Here is a 26,444-nt window from a genome sequence, read left to right on the forward strand (position 1 = left end):
CTCTCATTTTTGTTTGGAGAGGTTCATGTAGCCTCAAAGTTGCTATGTAGTCAAGGTTGACTTGAACTTATGATCTTCCCATTTCTGCCTCTTAAATGATAAGATTGCTGTGTAAGCTGCTGTGCTGTTTCACTCAGTGTAGAGGCACACACAGACCTCTGTGTCTTTTGCTTCAGGAAAGGATTGAGCTACCTAAATTCCCTTCCTCACGGTGTTGCAGAAAGAGCCTGTATTGTACTTAAGTTACAATGTCACCCACAGAGGCTGGCCTTCTGTCTCTTGTGCCATGTCCGTGTGGTCTTGTGTTGATAATATGTTTGTTGCATCTTTAGAACCAACATGTAACCTGAGTCCTTCAAAGGAAGAAAAGGCTAGCCCTGTTTTAAGAACACACACACTGAGGGGCTGGGGATTTAGCTCAGTGGTAGAGCGCTTACCTAGGAAGCGCAAGGCCCTGGGTTCGGTCCCCAGCTCCGGAAAAAAAAAAAAAAAAAAAAAAAAAGAACACACACACTGATTGGAGCCAGGGAAATGGCTCAGCTGGTCCAGTGTTTTGCTGTGCAAATGAGAGGATCCAAGTTCAGATCCCTAGAACCCATGTAAAAAGTCAGTGTCATAGCAGGTCACTCCCAGAGCTAGGTGTAGGGGCAAATATGATATTACCTGGTGTCCTCTGGCCAGCTGAACCAAGGAGAAAGGAGCTCCAAGTTCAATATAAGATCCTGTTTCAAAAAAACAGTGGACCATAGTAGGGGCAGACACTGGGTGTCAGCCTTTGTCTTCTACTTGTGGACACACAGGCACATACGTGCACACACACATAATATACTACACTACTGCACTTCAGAGAGAGAGAGAGAGAGAGAGAGAGAGAGAGAGAGAGAGAGAGAGAGAGAGAGAGAGAGGAGGAGAGGGAGAGAGGGAGAGACAGATGGGGTAGGGATAACAATTTTTAAAAATCCCAGGTCTTAGCAGGAAATGCTAACTCAACCATAAACTTTTCCATCAGAATTGACATTTTTGCCCTTAAGAATGGGGTTGGCAAGGCCCTCAATCAGGAAGACAGTTTCGTTGTCAAAGGTGTTAGCAGGATGAAGGATGGATTCTCACAAGCCTCTGACCATTTTATTGCTTTTCAGCCCGAGGCCTCCAATCCCTCTCTCCCTGCTACTGACAGAAGAAGAAGCAGCAGTCAGAATCCAGGCCTTCTGGAGAGCCTATCTGGTAAGGGGCACTGTGATTATGGAATTGAGCATAATGGGGACTTGTGACACGGTGGGCTAGGGAGAAACAGATAAATCAGAAGTTGAATGTCGCTCACATACAGACCCCAGCGATAGGACTCTCTGCAAGACGGGAATTTGGATTTTTTTTAAATCAAGACTTATTTTGCAATTATCATAAAAGACACATTTGAGGGTTGGGGCAATGGCTCAGTTGTGCCTGGTATACAAGCCAAGGTCCTTAGTTCGTATGTACAGAATCCCTGTAAAAGGCTAGGCAGGATGGCTGTGCCTGTGATCTCATTGGCCATCCAGTCTAGCTTAATGGATGAGATTCACTGTCAGTGAAAAGCCTTGTCTAAAAGAGGAAGGGGGGAGGAGGAAGGGGAGGGGGAGAGGAGGAAGAGGGGGAGGAGGAGGAGGCGAGCCATTGAGAAGACATGTGGCATCAACCTCAGGCCTACACACACGCTCATGCACGTATACAAATAACCTTCCAACTTTTAAAAGTTGAATTTGCCTGGCCTGTGCTACCCTAAAAATAATATTGCATGCCAGACATGATGGTACACACCTGTAATCCCAGCACTTGGGAGGCAGAGCCAGAAGGACCACAACTTCAAGCAAGACCAGCTTGGGGTGAGGAAGGAAGACAGACAGACAGACACCCTGCCTCAAAAAAAAATCACACAAACAAAAAGCAAAACACAGGCAAACCCATTGTTTTAGAAGAGTGAGAAAATTCAGATAAAACAAAGTACCAACCCATCGACAGTGTCTCTGTCCTTGCACCGACAGTGTCCCAACCCTTGCACTGACAGTGTCCCTGTCCTCACACCAACAGTGTCCCAGGCCTTGCACCAATAGTGTCCCAGCCCTTGCACTGACAGTGTCCCAGCCATTGTCATTGGTTGTGTGTCCTGTTCAATACATTTGAAACCTTAACATATGGAATAGCCTGAACAGGAGAAAATCACCTTTTGTTTTATAACTGGTCTTTTCAAACCACTTTCCTGTTTGAGACATTGAGATTATGTCAAGATTTCTATGATCACAGTCAGCATTGTGACACCCGTGGGTAGCCATGTTTGCTACTTTTTCTGGCCACTGGATGAAGGAAAATTCTTGCAGTAGATTTGTAGGTCAAAGGCGAGCACCTTAAGAGTTCCTGATCCATGCTCTTGTTCAGTATTTTCAGCAAAGTTGTGCTTTAGAAAATGTATTGCCAAAGACTTATCGGAGTGCCACGTGTCTTTGTGCTCAATAGTACACAGTCTCTCCAGTTGTCCGGTAATCAGAAAGTGACATTAGCAAGCTTCCAGGTGAAGGTACAGCCCCCATCCCAGAGGATGGTGCCCTTCCCACACCCGGGAGGCCATTGGCAGTACTGTTTAGATTCAACATCTTCCTAACTTTTAGTGCACAGTCAGCATCCAGTACGTCCAGCATAGTGCACGTGTCACTGCCATGTCCATTTCCAGAGCCTTCCATCGTTCTCAGGTGACACCTTCCACAGGAAGCACCAACTCCTCGTTGCCTTCTCCCCTCCCAGTTCCTAGCAACCACCAGCCTGTTCTGTGTTCATGGATCTCACTACTCTAAGAACTTCACTGTGATGGTGACTTCTCTGTGGACATCAGATTTCACATGTAGGAGTTCAGTAACCGAGGAGACACCTCTTGTACCTGCCATGGAGTATTTCTAGAAGTTTAGTTGAGATGGAAGGGCCAACCCTGAATGTGCACAGCACCATCTAATGGGCTGGGGTTCAGGACTGAGTAAAAAAGAGAAGGCAAATTCATCTCTCTCTGCTTCTTGACTGTGGGTGCAATGCTGCCAGCTGCCCCAAGCTCTTGCCACCATAACTTCCACAACACAATGAACTACACTTTCAAATCGTGAGCCAAAATAAGCTCTTCCTATTTGTGCTGCCTAGCTATGTGTCACCTTGACACAAGCTAGAGTTATCTGAAAGGAAGGAACTCAATTGAGGAAATGTCTCCATAGGATCTGGCTGTAAGGCACTTGCTTAACTAATGATTGATGGGAAGGGCCCAACCCACTGTGAGCAGTGCTATCCCTGGGCTGGTGGTCCTGGGTTCTTTAAGAAAGCAGGCTGAGCAAGCCATGGGGAGTTAAGCCAGCATTCAGCACTTCTCCATGAACTCTGTATTGACCCCTGCCTCCAGGTTCTGGCTGTGCTGGAGTTTCTGTCCTGACTTCCTTCAGTGATGGACTACAATGTGGAAGTGAGCCAGATAAACCATTTCCTCCCTGGGTTCCTTTGGTCATGGTGCTTCATAAGACAGAGCCTTATGTTGCTGTTGTCAGGTGTTTGTCCTGGCGACAAGAAAGTAATACACTCCGGTTTTGCATAAGGGGGCCAATGCAATTCCTGTTCTGAAGAGACTCACTTCACCCAGTACAGTGTCCCCAAGCTTCATTCACATGTAGAGTGTGTGTGTGTACACAGGGAGGCTAGAGGTCAGAGTCAGCTGTCTTCCTCCATTACTCTCCACTTTGGAGACGGTGTCACTCCCTGAACCTGCAGCTCACCATTTGGCTAGACTAGCCACTCAGCCAGCTCAGGGATTCTCTGGCCTCTGTCTCCCCAGCACTGGGATTGTTGGTGTGTGTGTCATCGTGATGAGCTTTTTATGTGCGTGCTGGGAACTCAGAAACTCCTGCTTGTGCAACAAGCACTTTACTTACTACCTCCCCATCCCTAGTTTTAACTCGGAGTTCAGCCAAACCAGAGGTCCTTCAGGGGAGGCAGTTTCTGTCACTTATAACCTAGAGTCCCAACATCACAGTTCTCAGTTTACGAAAGATGTCCGATGCCGCCACTTGCACATGAAAGCTTATTAAAACTGATCTTTCTCGTGCACGCACTCTCATTCTTTTCTCTTTCCTGAAACAGACTCTCACATAGCCCAGGATGGTCTCAAGCTCATTATGTAGCCAAGGATATGAAATGGCTCAGATCGCTTGTCTTCACTTGTGGGTGCTGGGATTGCATACGTGTCTCAACATACCTGACTTTGTATGGAGCTAGAGACCAAAATTCAGGCCTTTTTTAATGCTAGGCAGGCATTCTACCAACCAAGCTATGTCCTGCAGCCACACTATCTACATTTTAAAAGCATTTTTTACAGTTATTGCAAGTGTGAATGTGTGTCCGAGTGCGCACATGTACCTTGTGTACACATATGTGCCGTGGCAACCGTGTGATGGCCAGAAGACAGTGTTTAGGAGCTTGTTTGTTCCTTTCACCTTGCGGGTTTGGGGGATGGATCTGAAGTCGTTGGCTTGGTGGCGAGTGTTAGTTATACATACCCAATTATGGAAAACTAAATGGCGCAGGTCACTCGTTGGTATTTAGCCTCCTAGAATGTTTTTATTCTTATGGGAAATTTTACTTTGTTTTTACAGTTAGGTGTGCTACATGCTCTGTGCCCATGCTCTCCTCTTACCAGCAGATGATTTTCCTCGTCTGCACACAAACATGCCACCCCACAAATGCTGATAGTTCCACGATATGCACCTATGTTTCATTTCTGTGAATAACTTGAACTAGAATCTGCTGAACTGTAAGCAATTCAACGTTCTATTTTTGTCTACTTTGTAAGTTTTGATTTTATGCAGAATATCCTTGCTCATGTGTCTACACACTTGTCTGATATTTATTTGTCTGAAAGGTTAATTACTGGTGGTGGATGGAATTCATAGCTTAAGAATCTTTTTTTGCGAAATTACCCTACAGAGGCTACAGTCTACTGTGCCTCAAGTTTTGATGGCTCAGTGGAAGGAGGAAGGCAGAGATGAGGAGAAAGCCTGAAGCATGCCTGGGGACAATAGAGTTCTAAGGACATCACGCTGAAGAATAAGGAGAGTGGGCCCTTGCAGTGTGTAGGGTGTGCACCATACAACTCTCAGGCTGATCATTCAGCTCCCCAGAGTGCTGAGCTCTGAGCCTTTGAGAAGCTTAGAAACTGGGGGTTGAGGCTGTTTGTTCCACTATTTTTTCCTTAACCTCACTGGCTTTGCCAGCCCCTAACCCTACGCTTATGACCCTCCCTTTTCTCAATAGCTGGGGGCCCACTGAGGGAGGGAAAGGCCATCTGTGTGATCTAGAAGTAACACTTTAGTCCAGAATCTGGATTTTCTTCCTGAAGCCATGTAGGATCTGAGATCCAATAAGGCATATACACAGCTAATACTCAACGGTGGAGAGATCATGAAATAAATACTGCGCATTTAGTCAATGCACAAGGATTCAGACACCGAAAGTGGTGAGATTGGCTCATTTGCCCCTGACCCCAGCCCCAGTGCTGTAATGCACTCTTGAAATCTTATAAATGAGTAACTGAATCCTCAAATCATCTTCAAGAATGAATAACGAACAAGTTTAATCCACTTTATTAGCCCTCCTCGGTGGTTTATGCGGGCACACAGCCATGAGCTTCTGTGGGGAGTTGCCCATGCATCAAGATCCTTGACCTTAGCAGCTGCCCCCATTAATCTTGCAGAGATGGCACTTGGGAAGAAGATACGGTAATATTTGGGTGGTATGCATTTACTCTGTATAAGTGCGTGTGTGTTGGCGGGGTGGGGGGATTCATTTTATCAAAGGCATGTGTGACCCTGCTCTTCTGTAAGCTTTGCAATGAGAGAAACTGAAGGGGCTGTTAGGATGACAGCCCCCATGCAGGCTGGACCCCAGGCATGAGTTCCAGGTTTATCCGAGGGTCCTGTAGAGAAGACGGAATCTCCTTGTGACAGCTGACATCTGTCAGCAGGTGCGCAGATCCTGTGTCCCAAAGTCAGACGTGGGATTGTGCAGAAGGAATGCTAACACAGGGAGGCATGGGTGCTTGTGTCAGGTTACAGCTGGTCCCCTCTGGTCCGACACAGAGAAGCGTGTGGCTACTTCTCGGAAGCTTCAGTTGCTGGCCGTGCTCTTTGTGACTTGAAGAGCAATTTTGACCCCAGCTTGCTGGTGAAATCGAATTCCTAGGATGGATTTCTCCTCAGTGAATCCATGTGTCCTTTGCCGACTTCTGGGTGTGGTTTCGATGCATCTGACTAACACACACCTTCCCCATGACCAGACTCACTCACAGATATCTTTCTTTAGGTCATCACATACATAGCTGTTGAAATGACATATTTGAGTTTCTATAGATAGCCATGATATCATTAGCTATAGTGTTATTGTGGTTGTTGGTTCTGTTTTCCTTAGTATGGCACCACCCTGCCTGCTGTTGGGCTCTGGGATTACCAGCATGGATGACCACACCTGACTCTAGTCTCAGTCTTTGTTGTTGTTGAGGACCTGGGGATGTATCCCAATGTCACTAGCTTAGCTGCAGGGTTCAGTCCCCAGAAATGCAGGAGTACGGAAAATATCACCTGTTGGGCAGAGAAGTTGTCTGGATGATAAAGCTAATCTGTCAGCACTGTGGACAGCGGTATGGATGGCCTTTAAAAACTTGTCTTTAGTCTGGGTCTTGTAGCTCAAGTTAGCCTAGAAGTCTCTCTATAGCCAAGAACGGCTGAACTGATGATCTTCTGGCCTTTTCCTCCCGAGTGTTGGGATTATAGGATGTGCTACCACGCCCACTTTATGCAGTGCTGGGGGTGGAGCCCAGGGCTTTCCCACATGGGAGGAAGCACTCTGCTAATGGAGCTTTTGCCCCAGCCCTCGTCTTCATTTTAATTAATTAATTAGCTAGTTAATCAGGTTTTTTTGAGACAGTGTTTCTCTTTGTGTAGTCTGGCGATCCTGGAACTAGCTCTGTAGACCAGGCTAGCCTTGTGCTCACAGAGAGCTACCTGCCTCTGCCTCTCAAGTGCTGGGATTAAAGGCCACCACCACCCAGTCCATTTTTATTTTTTAAATTAAAAACATTTTTTCGTGCTTTTGTGAGAGCTTATATGTTAGTCATGTGGAGGTCAGAAGACAATTGGGGGAGTTGATTCTCTGTTTCCACAGTGTAAGTCCCAATGACAGACTTGGCTTGTTGGGCATGGTGGCAGGTGAGCCATCTCACCAGTCCCTTGTTTTTGTTTTTTAAGACAGAATCTCACTCTGTAACCCAAGCAGGCCTCAAACATGTACATCCTCCTGGTTGGCCTCCTGAGTGCTAGGATTACAACCATGTCACCACGTGTGGCTGAAATTCATGTTTGAACATTTTATAACATATTTCCAAGGTTAAGGCTGTCTATGTAAGTCTCACTAAGCAAGTGGAAGAAAACCTGGAACTTCTCTGCCATGTGGAGAGACACAGGACGGTGCAGACACAGATGCTTCCGTTGGCAGCAGCAGTCCCGAGGGTGGCCTTTCCCACAGCCCACTCAGATGGACGCCTCACACCTCACCGGCTTGTGGCTTCCTTTACTCTTTGTTCCATGTGACAAACCTGCACAGAGGTGCTTTTCAAGAACAGAGCTGAGGGAGGGGTGTAGAAAGATCTCGATGCCGTGCCGTGAGGACCCAGAAGATGCTGTGACAAGAACAAGAATATCAAGAATAGGTGTTCGTGGTCGAGGGTGGGTGTGGAAACTCCTCTGAATGAACCTCCTCCTGCTGGGAGGAGGGAGGCTTACATGACTCACTTGTAGCCTCTCCTTGAGTCAAGATGAGCAAGTGAAGGACTCTGTGAGTAAAGTACCTTCCAGGCAAGCACAAGGACCTGGGTCCAGATCCCTGTCACCCATGTAAGAAAGTGGGCATTGGATGGTAATGCATACATACATGCATTTCCAAAGCTAGGGGTGTGGAGCAGAAAGATTCTCAGAGCTCTCTGGCCAGCCTGACCAAACTGGTAAGTTCCAGGCTCAGTGAGATGGGTGGACATTGACGGAGGAAGATACCCAATGCTGACTTCTGGCTGGTCTTCACACCTACATATGTTCAGGCACACACACACACACACACACACACACACACACACACACACACACACAATGTGAACATCACCATTCCTGGAAAATAAACACCCTTCTAAGTGTATATTTCCCATCTTTGCTCATGTGAACTTTCATATATATAATTCTGCAGTTTATAAGTAAAGGATGCATTTACTTTCCTGGGCCAGTAAGAGAGTTCGGTGGTTAAAAGCACTTGTTCTACAAGCCTGGAACCTCCAGTGGAAGGAAAACCAGTTCCCAAAGTTGTCCTTTTACCTCCTGTGGGCTATGGCCAGTCCAGGGGTACCTTTCCAGGTCAGCGCACATCTGTACTGAACCTGGTTTTTGTTGATTGAATCAGGGTTCTACTGGACAGCTCAGGCTGGCCTGGAGGTCTTGATCATCCTGCCTCCACCCCTTAATTGCACACCTAGTTTATACTGGTGCCGGGAATTGAACCCCTGGTTTTATGCACACTGAGCAGTGCTCTGCATGCTGAGGCACATTCCAGTCCTCGTGCCTTCTCTCGATTGCCTGGCTTCTCTGTATTTCCGGTCTGCTCTTGTGCTTTCTGGAGCTTCCTTCCCTTCTAGAGAAGGTGTCCCGTGTCCCTGGTGCAGCTGCTTTAGGGAGGGCCTGGTGCATTTCCTCCCTTTGTGTTGCTTTTCAGCTTCTCTCCCTCTTCTTTCCTCTGGGGACAGTAACACGGCTAGGTGAACCCATATCACAAAAACAGCACTTCCTTTCTCATGCAGGGACCCAGGTGAGGATAGATAGCAGCCGACTCAGGGGCGGTAGGAAACAGCTTTGTGTGAGTCACACTTATCTGGCCAATTGGCGGTATGCTGCCTAGAATACTTATTTCAGACAATTGTTTTTATTTTATAATTGATTTGAAGTTATTTACATTTAAGTTTTCCCAGCTAATTTAAACTGGTATAGCAGAACAGTTTAGCAAGTGGACTCTACAGTCAGACGGTTCATTCACTAATAACCGTCCTTAGCCGGTAGGCGCTCTGCTTTAAACACTGCATGTCCTTTGGGAAATAAGACAAGATCCCTGCTTGCATTCCTAGGCTGTCAGTCGGCACAAACAAATAGTTAGTAGAGTGTGAAGAAATGATCCTCCTGTGGTGGTGTACACTTGTAATCACAAGAATGAGGCAGGGACTTACTGAGAGTTAAGGGCCATTCCATGAATCCTAGCACTTTGAAGGCCACCCTTAATCCTTGGAGAGTTCCAAGACAGCCCAAGACACAACACAGCTTGTCTTTAAAAGGGGACAAGGGTGCTGGGGCAGTAGCTTAGTTAGTAAAGTCATTATTGTGATGCATGAGGATCTGAGTTCAATCCATAAAACTCGTGGCAAAGGGCTGGGTGTGGTGACACCCCACTTATAATCCTAGCACTCAGGAAGTGGAGACAGATAGATGAGCTCTCTGGTCACCCTCCGTAGCCTGTTTGAATGAGTTTGAAGACAGTAAGAGACCCTGTCTCAAAAAGCAAGCAAGCAAGCAAATAAACAAGAAACAAAAATCAAAACAACAAATCCAGGAGGTTGTCCTCTTGACTCTCTACATACAAGTGCGTGTACATATGCATGAACACACACACACACACACACACACACACACACACACATACACACACACACACACACTACAGTAGAGATGCATGGGGTGTAGTTCAATGATAGTGCAGGTGCTTAGCTCAATGCCCTGGGTTTCATCTCAAGCATCCTGACCCCCCCCCAAAGAAAAGTTTATCAGCTACTGTCAAAATAATACCACTTGGGGCTGGAGAGATGGCTCAGTGGTTAAGAGCACTGACTGCTCTTCCCGAGGTCCTGAGTTCAAATCCCAGCAACCACATGGTGGCTCACAACCATCTGTAATGAAATCTGATGCCCTCTTCTGGTGTGTCTGAAGACAGCTACAGTGTACTTATATATAATAAATAAAATAAAAATAAATTAAAAAAATAATACCACTTAATAAATCATCCGGACCCCTTGGCCTACAAAGTGAGTCTCATCTCACTCGTAGTAATCAGGCAGGTTGCAACAAATTTAGACTGTAACACAAACTCTAGAGATTATGTTCTATTCAATTTTGTTCTAGAGCCTTCTGAGATCAGCAGTTTACTAGGGGCATGTGCTTTTCATAGCAGAGTTTGAAAGCTTCAGAGGGGAAGAACAAAATACACACCATGTGTCCTGGCTAGTTTTATGTCAACTTGATATAAGCTAGCATCATCTGAAAGGAAGGAACCTCAATTGAGAAAAATGTCTCCCTAATATCAGCTGTAGTCCATTTTCTTAATTGGTGATTAATGGGGGAAAGCCCAGCCCATTGTGGGTGGGGCCATCCCTGGCTGGTGGCCCTGGGTTCTCTTAAGAACGCTGAGCAAGCCTTGAACCAGCTGGTAAACAGCTTCGCTCCATGACTGTTGCATCAGCTCCTGCCTCCAGGTTCCCAGCACTGCTTGACTTCCTGTCCTGACTCCCTCCGATGATGAACAGAGATGAGGAAGTGTAAACCAAATAAACCCTCCCTCCCCACATTGCTCTGGTCATGGCGTTCCATTGCAGCATTAGTAACCTTGACTAAGGAACCAAGGATCCCAGGGCCTAGGCTCATCTCAAGGTCAAACCTAGCAGCTAGGAGAGAATCAGAACCCTGCTGAGTAGTTACTTTGCTGCAAAGTACCACAGACAGAAGAGAGCAAATGAGAGGGCCAGAGAATAAGGGAGGCGACTCCTGCAGGTGACAGGATGGTTGAGGAGGCCACTCTGAGAGGCTGTAGTTTGAGCAGAGACCCAAAGCAAGCGTTGAAGCACAAAGAGGGGGAAAGTGCTCAGTGTAGGTTATGTGAGTGAGCTGGGATGAGTGGTCCAGGAGATGAAGAATTATTCAAAGAACAGACCCCCTAGTATTAAATGTCATTAGGCTGACAGAACTTGGGGTTTTATGATTTGGGTATAGGAGTCTCATAATCTCACTGACTTCTTGAGGAGAGTGGTAGCCTCCAGATGCAGTGCCCCCCCTCCAAATCCCTGTCTCTAGGGTTTGTATATGTACTGTGCACATGCACATGATGTGCAACCATGCAGAGGCCCATTTCCTGACCTGGAACTAGCCACATAGGCTAGGCTGGCTGGCTTGCAAGCCTAGAGACCCTCTTGTCTCTGCCTCTCCGGCACTGGAGGCATAAGTACTTGCCACTGTGCCCACTTTCTGTGTGGGTTCTAGGTATGAAACTGGGGTCTTACCATCTAAGCCATCTCCGTAGTCCACACCCACTAGGATCTACACATCTACGGAGACCTTTACTGTATTATACCACAGAAGGTATGTGTGACCCTCATAGTCCCACAGAAATATCTTAACCTAATCTTGAGGCTGGGTAGTGATGACACATTCCTTTAATCCCAGCACTTGGGAGGCAAGCAGATCTCTAGAATTTGAGGCCAGCCTGGTTCACGGAGTGAGTTCCAGGCCAGTCAGGGCTCCACAGAGAAACCCTGTCTCTCTCTCTCTCTCTCTCTCTCTCTCTCTCTCTCTCACACACACACACACACACACACACACACACACACACACACACACACTCACACACACCATATAACGGCAGCATCAGCAGCAACCACCCAACAGTGCCCACTATTATTTCTGTGGCAGAAAAGGAGAAGCCATGTGGCGATGTTGCCTTCTTGCCATCAGCTTGTAGTCTACACCAGTTGAGTCTTCACCTGGGGCTGGGGCTGGTTGGAAGGCAGGGGGCCTTAAGCACCACTCCAGATCTCCTGAGTCCAAAGTGACCTCTGTGGTTCTCTATTATGTGGTTTTTGTTATGCGTAATAATGGCTGTCATCATGACATTTTAACACATGTCCATAAAGTATTTTGTTCCCATGCATGACCCATTACACTCTTGTCCCCTCCCACCTCTCCCACCTGATTCCTTTTCTCTTCCCACCTCTGCCCCTTCGATTTTCCCCTCCCTGCTCCCTTCATGTGATCCTGTGAGTTTCATAAGGGCTGCTTCCAGCAGCATAGACACTTTACCTACCAGTGGCCACACCACTGAGGAAAATGTCTCTCCCTCCCTAGCAACTATTGACTGCTTACAGACCTTTAGGGAACCCCTCCCACCAGCTACACAGTTTTATTTTTTGAGGCTATGCTCAGTAGGTAGTCAAAGCTGGCCTTGAACTTGTGGACCTCATTCCCATGCCTCCCAAACACTGGAATTAGAGGACAACATTATTATTCCCAGCACGCATACACACAAGTCTGTTTCTTAACACAGAAAGAACAGCTTGGGTAAAGAGGTTTACTTCTTAGCTTGCCAGCCTTTCACTATTTCAATTATTCAGTTTCTTCTCCATTCCTGAAAAATAGAGTCAACAATTGTACTCGTACCATCCCCCACCTCTCATCCCCACCTCTCACCCCACCGTATCCTGTTAGCTGTGAGGGTGTAGCTTTGTTGAAAGCTGTGACCAAGCATTTACTCCTAGAAGAATACATTCCTGGTTGTGTCTTGATGGTAGTCCTTAAGTACTTGGTTTCTGTTCTTTTGTTTTTTGTTGGATTTTTTTTTCCTGCCTGAAAAAAGCCTGTTATTTTTCAAAACATTCTTTTGCTCAGGATAGAAACTTCTGCCTGTGCCCAGCAGGACTCTGGTGCCCCAGAAAGAAAGCACCCAGTTGCCGTGGTCCCCATTCAGGCCTCTTTCTTGGGGCAATGTCTGGCCACTCAGCAGGCTGAAATAGGCCACAGTACTATAAATAGGGGCCTTAGGCCGCTCTGGGATCAGGTCTCAGGCTAGGTTCCCCCTCCCCCTTCCCTCTCCAGTCCCTTCAGTCATTTAAATAAAACTACAAGTGCGTTTTCAGGTATCAGTGCCCCCAAAGCTTGTCATCTTTGACAGGCTGTGAGAAGCTCCTTTCTGTCTTGTAGGATCAACTCCAGTATGAGATGAACCCCAAATGACCTAGGATTTGCATACAAGCCAATGTGGTGGGTTGGTGCTGTCATGAGTGCAGTGGGCTGGTGCTGTCATGAGTGCAGTGGGCTGGTGCTGTCATGAGTGCAGTGGGCTGGTGCTGTCATGAGTGCAGTGGGCTGGTGCTGTCATGAGTACAGTGGGCTGGCAGTGCCATCAGTGCAGTGGGCTGGCAGTGCCATCAGTGCAGTGGGCTGGTGCTGTCATGAGTACAGTGGGCTGGCAGTGCCATCAGTGCAGTGGGCTGGTGCTGTCATGAGTGCAGTGGGCTGGTGCTGTCATGAGTGCAGTGGGCTGGTGCTGTCATGAGTGCAGTGGGCTGGTGCTGTCATGAGTGCAGTGGGCTGGTGCTGTCATGAGTGCAGTGGGCTGGTGCTGTCATGAGTGCAGTGGGCTGGTGCTGTCATGAGTGCAGTGGGCTGGTGCTGTCATGAGTACAGTGGGCTGGCAGTGCCATCAGTGCAGTGGGCTGGTGCTGTCATGAGTGCAGTGGGCTGGTGCTGTCATGAGTTCAGTGGGCTGGTGCTGTCATCAGTGAAGTGGGTTGGCAGTGTCATCAATGCAGTGGGTTGGTGTTGAAATTCGGGCCTCACAAGCCTAATGCTGTTCTACCTCCTTTGCTGTGTGGCCTTGGATTGGCATTGAGCTTCTCCAAGCCTCACTCTCCTCATCTACAAACTGTAGCTAGCAATAAGACAGAATTCTCGTTCCTCTTTGAGAACCCTGACTTTCAAACTTGACCATATATTAGAACACCCTGAAGTCGCTACTTCAGTCAGGAATAGCATGGCAACACTGGAGCAGGTCTTCACTGTTGCTTGGGTTCAAGTTCTGGGCTATAATACATACTGGTTTCAGGGCATTATTTGCCTGATGGAGGCTCAGTTTCTTCTTTGAAAAGGGTGAAAATACTGCCCACCTCACAGATTTCTTCTGAGAATTAATAGTGTGCACATAGCTCCTAAAACAATGGTCACAGGTCCCACAGTAGAAACCCTCCAGAACTGTCAGCTAAGTGTGGACGAGAGGGAAGGGCTCAGAGCGTGCTGTGTGACAGGGTCCTTGGCACAGCACACTGGCGTAATTTACCCTGTAACTCACTGAGAGGTTCATCAAATACCTCAAATGCCTTTGCATTCAGATTCATCCCTAATCCTCTGGACATTCAGTTATCAAGAGAAGCTGGATGAACTTCGTCTGAACTGTCATCATTGAGAAGTGGGGGAAATTCCATTTCTTTCTTGTATGTGCTGCGACTTGTCCCTGGGGGGCAGCGGGGGGACTTCAGTACAAAAGTAGGTGTAGCTTCCTGGGAGAGGGCCTTCTCAGATCCGGGCATTGCAAAGACTACCTCAGGAAAGGCAGCTGGTGCTGGTGAGTCACCCAGATCCTGATTTCCTGATCACGGGCTAGCAGCCCGAGTGCTCCCTTGACTCACACTGGAAGGATTTGCAGTAATCAGCGTGGTATTTGTGTAGGAACTGAAACAACCGAGCAGCACAGATGTGCTAGGCAGGGCTTGTAACATTGAGCTCATTCCTAGCGTTCTCTTTCGGGGAAGCAGGGTGGCCCAGGCTTCAGCCCTTTGGAGTTACTTGGAGTCCTTCAGGTCTTGTTCTACCTCACTGGCATGCATTCGAACTCCAGGATGGGGGTCTATTTCAACAGAACCCAAATGACATCAGTGTCATTTGTTGAACTTAAAATCTGAGTGACAGTGGTTTTTTTTTTTTTTTTTTTTTAAAGACAAGAGTCCATATGACTCACCAAATTAGTCAGATTAGTGTGAGAGAGCTGGAAGAGGCAACAGAAGAAGCCGGGGGCTGGCGCTGTAACGCCCTCACAGGGGTCAAGACAGGTTGACAAACCATACCTGAAGGACAATATCCAGCCACTGTCCAATCCTTGGGTTTTATTCTTTGATAAATAATTTTTTTGTAGCACTCAAGATTGAATCTATGGCCACATACATGCAAAAGAAGTCCTCCACCCTTGAACAACAGCCCCAGTTCTCTTTTTACCTTCTTATTTTGAGTTAAAAAAAAAAACTCACTAAGTTGTCCACACTGGCCTTGAACTCGTGTCCCACCTGTTTTACTTTCTGTAGTAGTTGGGATTATAGGCCTGCCCCATTCAATCTGGCTACAAAGTTCTTTTTCCCCCCACGTGTGTATGTATGCACCAACCCCCTCTCTTTCTGTGTCTCTGTGTGTGTATGTGTGTGTGTGTGTGTGTGTGTGTGTGTGTATGTGTGTGTCTATGTGTGTGTGTCTATGTGTATGTGTGTCTATGTGTGTGTGTCTGTGTGTCTGTTTGTGTGTGTGTGTGTCTGTGTGTGTGTGTTCCAAATACAATTTTACTGGAACGTAGCTACACCTATTTAGCATATTGGCTGCTGCTTTTATGTTATATGGCAGCATGGAATTGGTTTGAAAGAGACTTCAAGGCCCACAAAAGCAACACTATTTACTCTCTTGTTCGTTCCAATCAAAAAAGTTCACTAGTTACAGACATGACCTCAGATGTGGAACTAAGACCATCAGAAGTTATAAACTAATTTTGAAAGTGAACCTCTAAAGAAGAGGGGAGTCAGCAGCCAGCACCAACTTGAGCATTCAGGCCCCGAGCATAGCATTGTGAGTTTGGGAAATAAGTATGTTTACAATGACTATATAGATTTACTAGAACAAAATATAGACGACGCTGGAAAAACAAGATAGTGCGAAAAGAAAGGGGGAAATTCAGATTTGAAAAAGAAGTGTGCTGATGTTAGAGGAAAGTCCTCGGTGAATGGGCAAAGATGGCTGTGTGGTAGGATGCTTGCCCGGCCTGCATGAGGGGTAGGATGCTTGCCCGGTCTGCATGAGGGCATGGGTCCAACCCTAGTGCTCACACCAGTGAGAAAAAAATATTTAAAAGAAAAATGCACAGACACAAAACCCAGAACAAACAGGCAGTGCCCCTCAAGTTTCAGTGTCCATTAGCAGTAATGGAGTCGGTTAAAGCCCAGCTTCCTGGGCCCGCCCCTCTGCTTGGTGCTGACTTCACAGGCTTGGCTGGGTACAGAGGTTGCCGATCTGTGGATCACTTCTCTGATACCGACAGGTAGACACAGCTGGAGGAGCAGTTAGTGAGAGTCAGGTCTGGGAGAGAGGGTGAAGCTGAGGGCGAGGAGGAGAAAGAGCAGCTGAGGACCGACAAGATGAGAGGGCCAAAGTGACAGTGTACTAAGAATTGCAGGAATCGTGGGAGGCATAGTGGAGAAGCCAGACTTGTAAAGGGCACTGAAAAGTGAACCCTGAGTGAGTTGGATAAAGACAAGGCCATCCAAAATGTTCCACAGCAAAGCCATGGGACATAATCCTCAAAGCTGCCCTGCAGCAGATTCCCCAAAGAAAAAGCCAGAGAGCAATTATAGACTTTCTCATCAGCCATAGAAAAATGCCCTAGACATTGAGTGTTGTGTCTGCTGATCAAGGGGAAAAACAGCACGGAACCTAGAATTACGTACCCACTCACCCATCACTCGAGAGCTGTAAATATGCCTCTCCCAAACATTCCTCCTGAAAAAACCCTGAGAGATGCGTTTAAATAGAGGGAAATAGACCCACAAGGGAGGAGGTGCAGGAAAGCCATTCAGAGTGAGCTGTAAGCAGGTATAAGGGCTAGAGACAGAGCATGCCAAGATGTCAGGTGGTGCTAAGAAGGGCAGGAACAAAGAAACCAGAATTAAAGCCATCCAAGTCCTGTGTGATGTGGGAGGAGACTTTCATATGATTTACTTTTAATTAATTTATTACATTGCAGCAACTTTTAAAAAATATTTCATTTATTATTTTATAATATGAGTGAGTGCTCTATCTGTATATAGAGCCTGCGGGCCAAAAGAGGGCATCAGATCTCACTTCGGATGCTTGTGACTGACCATGTGGTTGCTGGGAATTGAACTCAGGATCTCTGCAAGAGCAGTCAGTGCTCTTAACCACTGAGCCATCTCTCCAGCCCCAAGTAAGATAGATTTTCAAGGCTGGATGCAGTGGTGCATGCCTTTAATACCAGCTCTTGGGAGAGGAAACAGGTGGGTCTATGTGAGTTCAAGGCTAGCCTGGTCTACATAGTAAGTTAAACCCCTGTCTCAGTGAGGAAGGGAAGGTTTTATTATTGTTGTTCAGGTTGGACTATGTAACACAGGCTGGCTTCTTCACATTTAGGATTCTCCTGCTCGGCTTTCCAAGTGCTGGGACTGCAGGCATGTGCCACAACACTGGGCATATAGCAACATAGTGGTGCACAGCTGTAATCCCACATGGAAGGCTCGGGCTGAGGTGAGAGGATATAGTGTGAGGCCAGTCAGGAGTGCATAGTGAGACCCTGTGACAAAATAGCAACAACAACAACAACAACCAAAACCCACATGAGAACACAACCACCAGTAAAACGAAGACTAGAATGTGAAGTAAGTGAGTGGAAAGAAACAACTGGAGTACAGAAACTGTGTGCTCCAGAAATCAGGAAGGAAGAGGTATATAGAAAAGCATGAAAAATTCCACACAAAATCAGGCAAGAGAACCACAGTAAATGTACATGGAACCGCTTGTCCCCTAGTTTCCAGAAGAGCAGCAGGGTGGCATCCAGGCCCCTGGGCCCTTCGCTTCATTGTGTTTTGGGCGTTTTTTCCCCTCCCATTTTTCCGAGTTGTGACATAGCCTGCAGCACCCATTGTGTGCTGGATGTAGATAAATAGTCCAAGAAACACAATCCAGCAGAGTGGACAGATACAGGGCAGGGGCCAAAGACATCAATCTATGTGGGCTTTTCCATAAGTGTTCTGTCCTCAGACAGCCTTGGGTGTAGTGACTGGCTCCGACTTGACTCTCACGTGGTCTGGGTTCTCAGTGAATAAAGTGGTTCACTCCAGCAAAAAGGAAAAAATAAAATTAATTTAATAAAAGTGGCCAGCCATTATGAGTGGTCACTGAAGTAGGCCTTAAAGTTAAACACATGGGGGTAAAGACGCCCTTAGCAATAAAGGAGTAAGTGCTATTTTCATTGGATTTTTTGTTCATGTACTTGTATGTACAGTGTGTATGAATGTGTTTGTGTGTATACATGTGCATGTGAGTGCATGTGCACATGTGTGTGCATATGAGTGCATGTGCACATGTGTGTACATGTGCATGTGAGTGCATGTGCACATGTGTGTGTGCATGTGGAGACCAGAGATTAATATTGAGTCTCCTCCTCCATTGCTGTACACTTTATTTTTCATCATACAACTTTATACCTAATACTGTTGACAGATTAAGCACATTCAGTATTCACATGTCAAGATTCATCTCTATCCTACAGAAGAGTACCAGGCCGTGACTCAAGCAACCATCTTATTTTTTAAGAAAAAGTCTCCCGCTGAGCCTGGAGTTTCCCAGTTGTCTGTCTAGCCCGCTGGCTAGAAGGCTCCAGGGGAGCATCTCTGTCCAGCACCACTGCCTTCCAGTGCCGGGTAAAGGCATGTGTCACCGTGCCTGACTGTACGTGGGACTGGGAATCCAAATGCAGGTCCTCATCCTTACACTATTGCCGTTTTACCAAGTGAGCCATCTCCCTGCTTGCCTTGTTAGATTTCCAGAGCGCCACCCACACCCAGGGGCTAAGCTGGTGGTTCACAGATGGGCCACACCCACCGTTGACAAGGCAGCTCCAGAGCAGGAAGGGTTCGAATCCAAGCAACCCGGAGGCGTTGTGTGGTGCGGACGAATGTCAGTGACCACTAAACACTAGTGACTTCTTCAACAAGAAGCCAGCTTTGCTCTGCTCTGATTTGATTTTGCCAGAGATCTGAAAAGACCTCTCCAAGCTTCCTACAGAGAGAAAATGGAACTTGCTAGTTATGAGCTCTGGGACTTTTATTAGACAGCAGGAAGAAGTTTTGCAAACATCTCCCCGCCCACCCCCTCTCTCCTACATTGGAGACTGGTCTTTCTTGAATGTAAAGTCCACTCAAATAATCATTAGGATGTCAGACCATGGCAAAGGCACCAGAAGAACCTTGTGGGAGATGTCACATGCCAAATCCAGGGTGGCACGAGTGAGTGTCACTGAAGAACCCGTCCTGTCCATTCTGTACTTCTCCAGCATCCTCCCAGCAACTGTAATGGATTAAGCACTTTCCTTCAAGGCAGTGAGGAGAGCCCTGGGGAGTCAGCAGGGCAGCTGTTGCTATGCGATTGTCTGTTTTGCCAAGAAGCAAGGCAAACAAGTGAGCTAAGAGCTCTTGGGCAGTAGAGGTTGTGAAGGCGACTGCAGTCCCAGCAGCCACCGCTTTCCTCCCCCACCCCACACAGCCCCAGAACCTCTGCACCAGCTGGCCAGAGCTCAGAGTTGTGAAATTACAGAATCACGTATGTGCTCAGCTAGCTAAACTCCCGGGAGGAGACCACACTTTTGAGTCATTGGCTCCTCTGCCTCTTGGTTTTGAGCAGCCAAGGCAGTTGGAGGAGTGGCCACAGCACAGGAATCCACTCCTTGCTTTACTCGTTGATTTTGAGGGTAATTAACACAAAGATAACTCATGTAAACAGGTTTTTATTAGCGTTTTAGGTGTTGGTTTTGTGTCGACTCCATGTTACAGATTAGGAGATTGAGGCTCTGGGGGCATAAGCAACTTACTCAAGGCTGTGCAGAGCTGAGATTCAGAGGGTTGGTTTGGGGTTTTCTTTTCCTCCCCTCCTCTTCTCTTCTCACTGTGTGTGTGTGTGTGTGTGTGTGTGTGTGTGTGTGTATGTGTGTGTGTGTGTACGTACATATATACATATACGTACACATGCATATATTATGTGTGTCTGTGGTGGAGGAAGGAAAAGCACTTGTCACAGTGTTCTTATGGTGGTCAGAGGACAAACTCCTGTACCACCCCTTGTTTTCCTCTCTGTTTGAAACGGAACTCTGTTATTTGTGGCCATGTGCATGAGGCTCTGGTATGCCAACTTCCAAGGACCCTGCTGGGACTGATTCCATCTTGTGGGAGTACTGGGGTTATAGGTGGGTGTTCCTGTGCCCAGGCTTACATGGGTTCTGAAGATTTGAACTCAGGTCCTCATGCTTGCATGGCAAGTGCTTTACCCACACAGCCCAAAGCTGGCTTTCTAAACTAACATGGTTTTCTAAAAGAATTAGATAGTTTCAGGTGCATTAAAAAAAAAAGACAGGGTTGGGGATTTAGCTCAGTGGTAGAGCGCTTGCCTAGGAAGCGCAAGGCCCTGGGTTTGGTCTCCAGCTCCAAAAAAAAAAGAACAAAAAAAAAAAAAAAAAAAAAAAGACAGCCAGACTTGGCATCCATGCTCAATGGTTGAGCACTTGCCTGGCACTCACAAAGCCCTGGGTTTGATCCCTAACAAGGCAACATAAATATCAATAAATCACAACAAATAAAAATTGATGTCTGGCCAGGCATGGGAAGCACATGCCTTTAGTCCCAGCATTCAGGAGGCAGAGACAGGAGGATCTCTATGAGTTAGAAGCCAGCCTGCCCTGGTTCCAGGATAACCAAGGCTATTACACGAGAGTCCATGTCTCGAAAAACCAAAATAAATGAACTAATTAAAATAAATAAATAAATAAATAAATAAATAAATAAATAAGAATAAGAATTGACACGGGAATCAAGAAGCTTCTGTTTTGTTTTATTTGTGATCCAAAGTCAAGTCCATAACACCGGTCATATTCCTGTGCACACTGGAAGAACAAGCTGGCTCTCCATGGTGACTTCCAAAACAAAGGGAGGGAAGCTGGGACTGGGGAAGGGGGAGGGGAAACTGCTGTGTGTTGACACCATGTTTCACTCTGGTATTTGCTGATGGGCACAACTCCTGCCATCTGAAGCGCTTTCCTAACTGACAATAGTGGGATTAGCCCAGTTCAATGGGTGTCTGTTCTCCCCAGCTCACAAAGGCCTTCTCTAGTGCTTCAGGATCACCTGGCAACCAGAGCCTCACCAACAAGGCTGCTGCTGTAGCCACAGCATTCTGCCAAGGTGAATAGTGCCCAGAGCAAAATGAAGAGAGTCAAGGAAAAAAGGCTTCTGGCCCAACAGAGGAGACCACATGGTACTGTCTGCAGAGCCCTGTGATGAACACAGCCTTAGATGGGTGGGCAAATATGTGTTTTTGTTTGTGATGTAGGTCATAGTCAAAGAACTACAGGGAAATGGATATTTAAGCAAGGTCCTCCCAGAACTCTATTCACAGCAGGAAAGGGTGGCAATAACTCCAGTGTCCATGAAGAGGCAAATGGATAATCGCTCTATAGTGTAGCTATGCAGCGCGATGCTAAGTAACAAGGAATTGGGATAAATCTCGAAGCTCTGTATCCGTGAAAGAATCCATACACTAAGGGCAAATGGTTGCATTTATGGGAACTATCCCGAATAAGGAAATTCACAGACACTCTAGAGTCTAAAAGATTAGTGGCTGGGGTGGGGAGAAGAGAGAATCGGGAGGTCCTGATTAATGACTACAGAATTTCCTTTTGAGGTGATAAGAATGTCCTTGAAGTGGATGAGTGGACTTGGTTGCACAAGGTTCTGAAGTACTTAGCACCACTGAAGTGTACTTTAAATGATTAAAAGGTAGTGTTTATGTTGTGTGTATTTTACCACAATTAAGTAAAAAGACACCCCTCAGGGCTACTGGTAACTCACAGATGTCTCCAAGAGAGACAATAGCAACACACTTCCAAGAGGTAACAAGTGGGCCTTGCACTGAGAGAGGAGGGAGGAAATGGGGGAGAGTGGCTCTATGCAGGGAGGAAACTGAAGGCCAAATCTGGCCCAGCCCAGTTCTTTCAGGGACTGTTTGTGCCCTGGGGGAGGCCCAAGTGTGGGTAGCCTTGAAGACAATGGCTACATCCCCAGCGGGAAGCTCAGTGGGAAGTCTCAAGATCAATTTGTAGCTTGATAAAATAAATGGACCCCTACCTAGATGTCTCTATCTCCAGGGCCTCTCCAGCTGTGCTGTCCTCTGACTTCTGAACGGCCTTTACTTGTTTCCTATGTGCACCTGAGGTCCCCAACAGCTTCTAATAGCCCTGCTTCTCCTCACCCAACCTGTTCCTGTCCAGGGTTCTAAAAGATGGGAAAAACAAGCAGACTGCCCCTTGGGCATCTGGGAGACCACTGACCTTGGCATCCAGTGTGCGCCTCCCCCAGATCCACATACTAATCCCAACACAAGGAACTCTTCCCCAGAGTATAAAGCTATGGCTTCATTTGAATGACTGGAGCTGATCATGAAAGGGAACCCACAAAGCAGTCACCCTTAATAGTTAACCCTAAGCACTGTGTAGATGTTACTATGGCAACCTCCTCAGACATTGTGGTGGTTCCTCACCTATAGATCTTCAGCAACTTTAACTTCTCTTCCAAAATAAACTTGATATCATTGCCAAGCAGTCTCTCCAGCAAGAGGGTGTCTGGGGATGGACAAGGGGATAAGAGGCTGTGTTTAAGAGTCTACTTGGTTTTTAATAGCCGAATAGTAAGGATTCCATTGTGTAGATATAGCACATTTTCTTAATCCATTCTTCAGTTGAGGGGCATCTAGGTTGTTTCTATTATGGACAAAGTTGCTATGAACATAGTTGAGAAAGTTGCCCCTATAGTATAGTGGGTGTATACACAGGAATGGTATAGCTGGGTCTTGAGGTAGAATTCTTCCCAGTTTTCAGAGAATTTGCCAAATTAATTTCCAAAGTGGTCGTACCAGTTTGCACTCCCACCAGCAATGAAGGAGTGTGCCCCTTTCTCCACATCCTCACCAGCATGTGCTGTCACTTGAGTTTTTGATCTCAGCCCTTCTGATGGGTAGAAGATGGAATCTCAAGGTCCTTTTGATTTGAATTTCCCTGATGACTGAGAACTTTGAACATTTCTTAAAGTGTTTCTTTGACATTTGAGATTCCTCCCTTTTAGAATTCTCTCTTCAGCTCTGTACCCCATTTTTATTTGGGTTATTTAGGTCTAACTTCTTGAGTTCGTTAACATTTTGGCTATTAGCCCTATGTCAGATGCAGGTGAAGATCCTTTCCCAATCCGTAGGCTACTGTTCTGTCTGATTGATGGTGTCCTTTGCCTTACAGAAGCTTTTCAGTTTCATGAGGTTCCGTTTATCAATTGTTGATCTTAGAGCCTGAGCCATTGGTATTCTGGAAGTTGTTTTCAGTACTAATGAGTTCAAGGCTATTCCCCACTTACTGTTCTATTATATTTAGTATATCCAGTTGTATGTTGAGGTACTTTGATCCACTTGGACTTGAGTTTTTTGCAGGGTGATATATATGGATCTAATTGCATTCTTCTACATGCAGACACCCAGTTAGACCAGACCATTTGTTGAAGATGCTTTCTTTTTTCTGTTGTATAGTTTTGTCTTCTTTGTCAAAAATCAAGCGTCCTTAGGTATGTGGGTTTATTTCAGGGTCTTCGATTCGATGCCGTTGATCAACCTGTCTGTTCCTGTACTGTACGGTATTGATCTTGCAGTTATGCTTATAGACAGGAGCCCCGCATGGCTGTCCTCTGAGAGGCTCCACCAAGCAGCACTCAGACAGACGTAGAGACCTACAGCCAAACATTGGATGGAGCTTGGGGACTCTTATGAAAGAGTTGGGGGAAGGACTGAGGGCCCTGAGGGGGATAGGAACTCCACAGGAAGACTAACAGAGTCAACTAACCTAGACCCTTGGGGGCCCTCAGAGTCCGAACCACCAACCAAAGAACATACACAGGCGGGACCTAGGCCCCCACACATATGTAGCAGATGCACAGCTCAGTCTTCATGTGGGTCTCGAACAACTGGAGCAGGGGCTATTCCTAAAGTCGTTCCTGTCTGTCGAATCCTTTCCCCTAACCCAGCTGCCTTGTCTGGCCTCAGTGGGAGAAGAAACACCTAGCCCTGCAGAGACTTGATGCGCCAGGGTTGGGGGATTCCCAGGGGGACCTCCACTCTCTCAGAGGAGAAGAGGGTAGGTGGGGGAGTGACTGTTGGAGGGGAAACAGTGATTAGGATATAAAGCAAATGAATAAATAGTTTATATGACATAATAAAATAATAAAGCTATGTGAAAATAGAGTCTACTTGGTCATACAGCACTATATCTCACCTGCACACTTCTGCACAGGCACCCATCCCTGGAATACCATCTGCTCTCTCTTCAGCTTAGTTGTCTCATCTGTAGAATGGGTATGATCATTGCTATCTCAATAGAATGAGTGACAGTCTCTTGGATCCCACATTGGACTCAAATTCTCTGTGTGGTTAGAAGATGACTTTGAATTTCTGATCCCCCTGCCTCTACTTCCTGAGTGCCAGGATTCCAGGGATCTGCTGCCACATCTAGTTAATCAGGTGTTGGGGTGGAGCCAGGGCTTGGCCGGTTACAGCTCAATACATAGAGCACTTGAGTAGATACAGATAGAGCAGACATAGAAGGAAGAAGATACTCAGTCGAGGGCTATAAAATGGAGCTTGGATAGTTGCTGTATAACTTATTCTGGTCTTGAAGTCACAATCTTCTCTGCCTCAGCCTCCCAAAGTGCTGGGATTATAGTTATGTTCTGCCATGCCTGCCTATCGTAAATAATTTTGATATTAATTACAAGTTCAAATGACAAGATTTTGGATATTAATGAGTGGATATAATTAATGGATATTAATAGTACTAATAACTATTTAGGTTAATATATTATCTAAGCCTCTCTACTTTTTTTTCAAATGAGATGGAGAAAATTTAAAATCAGATGTTAATATTTTATGGAACGGCACAAATCTAGAATATTTTTAACACAGCATTAGTTTGGCAAATCCTCACAATCTCATTTATTCTCAAGTATGAAATGAGCAGTTTGGAGTGTAGATAATTCATTGAGAACAGTGTTTTCTCAACTCAAAAATAAATCAAAACAGGGGCGGGGCATTGCTCAGTGGTAGAGCACTGGCCTAGCATGCACGAGGCCCTGAGTTGGAGCCCAGTGCTACAAGAAAGAATTTTGCAAACTTCCAGGACATCCAGTTGATTAAGAAGGCTCTCCCATGCATGCTGGTAACGGGGTGTGGAAGCATGGAGAAAGGGGACCAACCAAGCTCTGTGCCTTTTCCAGGTTCGCTGTGACCCTGAGATTCAGGAGCTGCGGCAGTGGCAGAAGAAGCTGCGTGAGGACAAGCACATCCGCCAGCGTGTGAAAATGTTCTGGGCCAAACAAGAGCAGAAAAGTGAGTGGTGGGCTCCACAGCCCACATTGTGTAGGAAAATGCTGATCCTTCACCTGAGCTCAAGAAGGAAGCTCTCAGAGGCCCTCAGAGCTAGTGTGTGTGTGTGTGTGTGTGTGTGTGTGAGAGAGAGAGAGAGAGAGAGAGAGAGAGTCTCTGAGTATGAATGTGTGATGTGTATGAGTGCGTTTGGGTGCATGTATGTGTGTGTGTGCGTGCATGTGTGTGAGTGTGTGTGTGTGTGTGTGTGTGCGTGTGGGTGCCTCTGTGTTCTGATTGGCAACTAGAGTCTACAGGATATTATTCACATGGCCATTTCTCTCCCATAAGGACAACTTCTGTGTCACCTGTAGCTGAGGGCTTTTATTTTCTAGCTTTGAGACTCCAAGAACGAGGTGTGATTTGGGGAATTATTAATGGGAGAGTATTCTCCCCAACTCCAGGTGTGTGTCTAAACTTCAGTGGGTTTATTTCTACAGATAGCTGGTGAATGCTGTTTCTGGGTCTAGCCGTGGGGGTGTTTCTAGAAATTAGATGTGTTTGAACTGGTGGGCTGTACAGGTGGATGGCTTCTCCACTGGTGAGCACCTGAGGAGGATTAAGGGTGAGGAAGGTTGAAAGAACTGCCTGTTTACACAGAACACTGGTATCCTCTTGCCTCGGGGCTCCTGGTCCTCAGGCCTCAGGTAGGAGCTCACAAGCTCTCAAACATCAGATTCACCTCACCACATGTGTGGGCATGTTACCACACATGCCTGTACCCCCTGCACTCCTCCCCAGCTTGCAGATGGCAGATGGTGGGGCATCTGTGAGCTTGTATTTCGAATTACTAAATCCCCTTGTTTATATGTGTATTTTTGTATTGGAAAAAGAACATAGTAGAATGAGTATCAGCATATTAATCATGGTGGGGTTTCTGGTTTCCTTCCTTTTTTGGCAATTGTTTTTCTGTTTTTCCTACTGTGGATATATGGTAAGTTAAAGGTTAAAAGTAAAAGAGAACGGGGGAGGGGGTGCTAGAAAGTTGGTCCAGTC

The 26,444-nt window shown here is 46.5% G+C and overlaps 1 protein-coding gene across 10 annotated transcripts in view; it reads left to right on the forward strand.

Moving 5' to 3' along the window:
• Iqck (IQ motif containing K) overlaps positions 1–26,444 on the forward strand; it is a 117,648-nt gene that overhangs the window by 63,688 nt on the left and 27,516 nt on the right. For 6 of the 10 annotated variants that reach the window (NM_001401714.1, XM_006230149.5, XM_063283526.1 and 3 more), the window contains 2 exons: positions 1,140–1,224; positions 25,301–25,412. In NM_001401714.1, coding sequence (NP_001388643.1) covers positions 1,140–1,224; positions 25,301–25,412 — 197 coding nt within the window. Of the gene's footprint in view, positions 1–1,139; positions 14,524–25,300; positions 25,413–26,444 lie in introns of those variants that run through there. The other 4 variants (XR_010064577.1, XR_010064593.1, XR_005499407.2 and 1 more) reach the window with 2 other exon arrangements.

The sequence above is a fragment of the Rattus norvegicus genome, chromosome 1, assembly GCF_036323735.1.
Source record: "Rattus norvegicus strain BN/NHsdMcwi chromosome 1, GRCr8, whole genome shotgun sequence".
Taxonomy (NCBI): Eukaryota; Metazoa; Chordata; class Mammalia; order Rodentia; family Muridae; genus Rattus; species Rattus norvegicus.